Here is a 6,515-nt window from a genome sequence, read left to right as displayed (position 1 = left end):
AGATTTTAGCTAATTAATAACGTTAGCTAATTAATAACTCATCACATATCCTCAGAAGTCTTGGAAAATAGGAATATGGATTACTTCTATTATGATTGACTGATATTTTGTTGTGCATTTTTGGAGCTTGTGCCGATTCACTTTTTTTTTTTTTTTTTTATGTAAAAGAGCAGCATGAACATTTTTCAAAGCTTCTTCTTTTGAGTTCCTCAGAGGAAAGAAAATCATACAGGTTTGGAACAAAAATGATGGTAGACTTAGATTTTTTGGTCAACTATTCAGAATAACAGAATAATATCTATACATTCTATCCAGAAAGAAATACATTTCATATTTGGAAAGTGCAGTCAACTGGATCTTATCTAACAGACAGGCTTATAAAAATGTGCACTGCCCACAGGAATCCTCTCAAAGATGCATCATGGGTTGAGTCCGGTGTCATACACACCGTTCTCCATCTCGTTCTCTTTCTCCCTCACACACAGTCATCTTACACTCGAACCCGACTAAACTCCTCGTTTATGACTGCTCAAACCTCCTTACAGCCGACAAATTTCATTTTGCCCAGGCAAATCCTATTGCATATTATCCTGTACATTGCATTAGGCCCCTAATCTCTCCTTTCTCTTCCCTCGCTCCATACCTCCATGGAAGAAAAAAAGCGGCTCCTGATTAACCCACTTACGGCAGTAAATAAATGGCGTGCGTGGCTGTACACGCCAGATTTAATTATGAGAAAAGAAACGAAAATACATACAATAACAACCAATCTAATAATGGTGTGCTTATGTAATTTATTTAGCTACATAAAAAAAATGACCCACAAATCTGAATGAATGACCAAAGAACTGATTCAGAAAGAAATAAAATGGTAAATGGCAATAAATTTGAATGCAACAATACTGTATTATAAAAAGATTACCTTTATAATCAATTATCAACACGTCAAATCTTTACTCATCTTCATAGAAATGTTTCAACTGCAGCGAATGTCACATGAATCCCATATTGCTTTTGGTTTCCCATCTTTTCTTTGCTTCAAACCTAAAATTACAACAACAAAAAAACAAATCGGAGTCAAAATAATCAGGATTTTTAGAAAAAATAATAATAAAAGCAATAAAAAGAAAAACAAATCAAAGCAGAAATACAGATTCGTTTGGATAAACATGGTTGCATATAATTGCAGTCAATGCACAAACTGAATCTGAAAAGTATAATCGTAGCTATAAGCTCACAATGGGCATTCAGAGACCCTCTAAAGGGGACTGACTGACCAAAAAGATAAGCAGCATCCGCATACTCATTAGAAAGCTCTAGTGAATACACATGAGTTAACACACAGCAGCATGTCCAGGAAAGAGGGGACATCTAAAGTGTGAAATGCAGAGTGACTTAATGAAACTGCAGGGTATCAGCACCAGGGACGAACAGAAGAAGAAGAAAAAAAAAAAAGCAGACAACGAACCCCCAAGCGATTTGCTTCCTCCTTTTTCGGGCTGCCTGGGAAGCCTCCGCTTCCTGTTTGGTGCGGGCGAAGTCACGGCAATCGGCGGCTTGTGCGATTTTCACGGCCAGCTATTGAGAAGAAGACAGAGACAAGCTCCATTAGCTGGAGAAAATCAGTCTGCCTGGCAAACCTCACCAGTGCTGCCAGTGCGTCAAGGTGGTTCTCGAAGAAGGCATATCTTCATCACTGCGAGGATGGCAACACGGACACACACACGCTCGAGTTTCGAAAATCAAAAAAGAACTTGTGGTTCATAGATAGAAGTAGGACACCCAACCCTCTGTTCCACCACTCAGCATGGATGTGCATAATTAATGTTATTATCTCATATACTTAATCTGTTCATCTAAAGAGGACCTTTAATTCTGAAAATTGCTTAGGATGGCAAAATGAATGGAGGAGGGCGAAAGGCGCATGTCGGCGGTATCAGTGAGGGGAAATGTGTGTGGTGTGGCTAGATTAATTCCAATAGCCAGAGTGACACAGAGGGCTCAGGAAACAAAAGGAGAGTCCGGGCCTCTTCCATCACTCCTGGGATGGGTTTATTATTGGACCGCAAGAAACTTTGATAAACACTTGGACAAATCGAAAACTCTTTTTTTTTTACCCACTGCTTTTCTCTCGCCTCCTTTTTTTTTCGGGAGGGAATATGAGGGTAATTCTTTAGAACAGTGAAAGAACACAATCAGAGGGAACACACAAAAAAAACTCAGTTGGTAATGAGGAAATGTGCCACCATTTGTGGGCTCGAAAAAACCTGGAGAGAGCAAGAGAGTGGAAAAAAATGTTTCAATTATAATTAAGTGGGATAAACTTTATTAGAAAGACTGAAACTAAAATATCTCCTAATGCATGCTGGGATTAGGCAGGTCAGAGCGAGCAGGAAGGAGAAATTAAACTCTAAAGGCTTTTTATCGCCATATTTCAGGAACCAAGGGTGTAAAATGTTCTAATTTGGGATACATTAAAAGCCATAAAGGTCTTTCAAAAAGATTAATGGTACTTTGCTTGGATTTAAGATAAGGCCTTTAGCAGGCTGAGAGAGCGGGGTTCCGGCTGGGCCCTCGAGGCATTCATCTATACAGGCACTTGGAAGATTTGTAAAGGCGTCTGCATAACCTGAAGCTAACACACTATGACAGTTTTTTTAAATCCTTGCCATTTTTTTCCAGGTTTTAAGAGCCATAAATCATGTTTTCTAGCAAGACAGCGGAGAGAGGGAAGTTATAATGGGTGATCATGCCCGTGTTTAGCGCAGATCCACTCGCAGATAATTCACACCAGGGTGTTTTTGGAGAGGTGCATTTAAGCAGAATAGGTGCTAAAGCGATCGCGAGCTGAAAAGCATGATCAGATCGCAAATAAGTTTTATTTAAAAAAATATATATATATATCTCATGGACAAAAAGCAGCATTTTGAGACAACAAAACTGGATTATTATTTTTTTTTTTTTGCTGTCATGAGGTATAAATCTTGAGATTTATCTGCATTTTCGACACAAGGATTACCCACATGCACTCCAGCGTTAACCAAATTTTGCCCCCACCACCAAAATAAAGCCCCCCTTCGTTCTTCCAGCCGGGACTCCCCGATTTTCACACACATTACTATATTCAAAGCATTAAAGGTCTTTAATTTTTTTTTTTAATCAGTCCGGTCTACTATCCCCGATTGTCTTTACCGGGGCTCAACATTAATGTCAAGCAAGTTACCTAGGAGACAGAACAGATCAAAGAGACAAAAAAGAAAAAAAAGCTCTCGAATGTCTGATTAATCAAGCCTTGCAAACAGCTTATTTCTTTTAGTCTGCATGCAAGTATGAAAATGAGATTCGGAGCGCAGTACATTGTGCAGATTTGTTCATTCTTATCAGAACAAAGCCGGCGGCAGCTTATTTCATGGATCACTGGCACTGTCATCAGTGTAGCGCAGAGCAGGTGACAGCACTTCTTTCTGTGGCAAGAACAAAATTAGCAAAAAGTCGGCACAAATTAGCCTCTCATATTTTCCGTAATATGACATTATTTTTCATTTACTTTTTTGATCCACTTTTCATGATTTTCCCTCCTTTTTCATCCTCATCCCCCCTCCTTTTCCCTCTCTTGTGACTTAGTGCCAAATCCTTTCACATCAAATGCAGGCACAGAGGAAAAATGCAGGGCAGGAAAAAAAGGAATTTCAGTACATTTTGGAAACATTCCAAAAATTTCTGAAACTTTCCAGGATTTTTTGGAATCTTCATAGGATTTTTGGAAAGTTACCAGAAATTTACCAGAAATGTTCCACCCCTTTGCAACCCTAACCAAGCTACACCTGTTTATTTGTCAGCAAAAGTCTGCCGGATGACGTAAAATGCATCATCTGGTGGAGTTTTGAAAGCTCTTAGATACTTGTGAAAACTACAGATTGTACTTTTACATTTTTGCATCACGGATAGTCTGATCGAACCCCTTGCATTGTGCTGAAAAGGACCTTTTTTGCCACAGAATTTTTTTTTTCTCTAGCTATGTAGCACCAATTTACCAAATAAATAAATAAATAAAAATTTCACTTACATGAGAATATTACAGACTTATATAAATTTTGGTGCATTGCGAACATTATTGGGAACTAATTACATTTTCTCACATTGTTTGCCCTGATATTACCAATAAATCAACAACATTATTGTAATTTTGTTCCATCATGCCAAATGGGGTCAGTTTAAACAGATTGTAATAATCATGGCTTGCATTAAAACAATGGCAAGGGAAATCTCAAGAAAACCACTGCACTGCCTGAATGAAACAGGCCACGCTCCCATGACAATACCCTGTGTCATCTACACTAAAGCGGAGGAGACAAAATCCTCTCAACAAAAGTGACATATTGAGAGTCCTACATTTGATATCCTTGTATACAGTGAAAGATCCAGTTAACATAGCTTATCAGTCTCAAGGGGGTGGTGGGGGAAATAAGACAAGGAGTTCCTGTAATCTTGCCACCAACTTGACAAACAGCATTACAAGACATACAGAGAAGCAGCCTCTCTGAGGGGGATCTAGTTGGAAAAGCTCTCGGTATAATGCGCTTCTCTATGTTTCAGCCCCAATAATCTGATTCCAGATACATAAGACTGTCATCTTCAGGGAACAAGGGAGTGGAAAAAAGTCTGAAAGTTCGCTGGCTTTGTGCGCATTTCATTATCTTCCCTCTTCTGAGCAGGCAAGGCTTATTAGCAAGCTTTGAACTCACACTTACAATAATGTGCCATCAACAGTTTTATAAGCTAATTAGAAAAACAGTTTAATTAATGACTGACTGGCAATAAAATGGCAATCAGGAGAAAAAAAAGGAAACGAGGGTGCTAAGCTTCCACTACCACCAATTAAGGGCTAATTACAAACAAATTATATATGTGTTTTGCTGTGGGCTTTAATTCGGAAAAAAATGGCTTTAATTAAAAGAGAAAACATGCTAATTAATTAAACAGCACAAAAAATCTACATTGAAAAGTATGCTTTGTCTATCAAGTAATTAATGAAATACAATAATCCAAATGAGATTCCCCAGCATTTGATAAAAGCTTAGGACCCATTTCAAAACCCATTTCAAAATTAATGGGCAAAAATTTAATGTGAGTCATCTGCAGATATAATAAAAGTTCATTCTGTGATAAATTGCTAATGCTGAAAGAAAATGGAACAAAGAGGAGAGTTTTTGCTTAGCAGTTTTCTTGTTGCCAGAGGGGCCCGCACAGGAGGAAGAGCCGGTCTTGTGTTTCTGTACAGATTGTGTGTTATAGACAGAGGAAAGGGCTAAAAAATACCTAATCATAGGCTTTCAAAATCAGAACAAAGACGTTAAGATGATTAATAAATGGCTGAAAAAAATAAATAAACAGACATACATTATGTTTAATGCAATGAGCCTTAGCAAGCCTGTACAAAAGCTGTCAAACTAGTGCATGTTAATTGGATTGGATGAGTTTGACCTAACTGCAATAATGGCACTTCAAACAGTATGACACTCCTGTAAAGAACACACAAAGGCAAACTTTCAGAGAACCTTGTCATTAGAGATCTGTATGTTCGTAGTTACCGAGACATGCTGTATTTCAAAAGCATATTAGAACAAACCCCCAGCTGATTGGTCAGAGATGAAGGCTGATAAAGGAAATGGCAATGCAACACATTTAATGGGTATACTAAGGCCAGTTCTAATGCATAATCTTGGCGGTTGCGCAAGAGAAAAGTGAGCATCTAAGTTACATACTGAAAGACATATGCGCCCGTGTTCATGAACTCCCGCTCACTCACCCGACTTTATCTTTTTCGCCCCTCCAACAACTCCTTTTCAGACGGTGTCTTCGTCTTTTAATCATTTTCATATTGTCTGACTCCTGGAGAACTTGAAATGGACACAGTACCCCCCACCGCTGCAGACTAGAAAGTCTGCGTTTTGAAGTGGTAATGCGGAGCTAATATTTGTGATCAGGGCAGAGAAAAACTGTAGGAAATAATAAAGTGTGACAGTCCTTTGTTTAGTATTGCTCAGTTCGTCTTTACCACTGAGACTTAGACTGCAGCTCTTGTTATTAAATGTGCTTAGAAGGCTAAATGAAACCCCTTTCAAATAAGTTGGCGCAAGAAATGCATTCTCTACAGGCAAAAGCTGCTCAAAATCAAAACATCAGAGAAAAAAAAAACACGAATCTAAAAGTCAGAATAAAAACAAGCTTTGGCATAATCTTTGACATATAAACTAAATTATGTTAGAAATTCTAATTATTATTATATATATTATCAAATTATATTATCATTCATTAACTTACACATCTAACTTATAGTTATTGCACTCTTTCTCCTGTATTAGGCTTTTTGTTGACCCTAAAGCTAAAAGTGCTTTTAATGTAAAGCTGATACATTTAATAAATACTCAAATGTTCAGTAACAGAATACAGATATCTGAACAAATATACATCTAAAAAAAAAAAAAAACACAACAAAAGACACTAGTGTACTT

General features: G+C 37.8%; 1 protein-coding gene across 1 annotated transcript in view; it reads right to left on the bottom strand.

Moving 5' to 3' along the window:
* Window positions 1–476: 476 nt before the first annotated feature.
* The window catches only part of LOC107711429 (protein FAM204A-like), a gene marked incomplete at its 5' end in the record, with an annotated part of 17,138 nt that continues 11,099 nt past the window's right edge, over window positions 477–6,515 (bottom strand). Inside the window, 2 exons of the mRNA XM_016516419.1 lie at window positions 477–1,044; window positions 1,469–1,578. Of these exons, the coding sequence (XP_016371905.1) occupies window positions 993–1,044; window positions 1,469–1,578 (162 nt within the window). The remainder of the gene's footprint in view (window positions 1,045–1,468; window positions 1,579–6,515) is intronic.

The sequence above is a fragment of the Sinocyclocheilus rhinocerous genome, unplaced genomic scaffold (genome assembly GCF_001515625.1).
Source record: "Sinocyclocheilus rhinocerous isolate Xijiao unplaced genomic scaffold, SAMN03320098_v1.1 scaffold1829, whole genome shotgun sequence".
Lineage (NCBI taxonomy): Eukaryota > Metazoa > Chordata > Actinopteri > Cypriniformes > Cyprinidae > Sinocyclocheilus > Sinocyclocheilus rhinocerous.
Note: the sequence above shows the minus strand (reverse complement) of the source record. Positions and strands in the feature narration are given on the sequence as shown.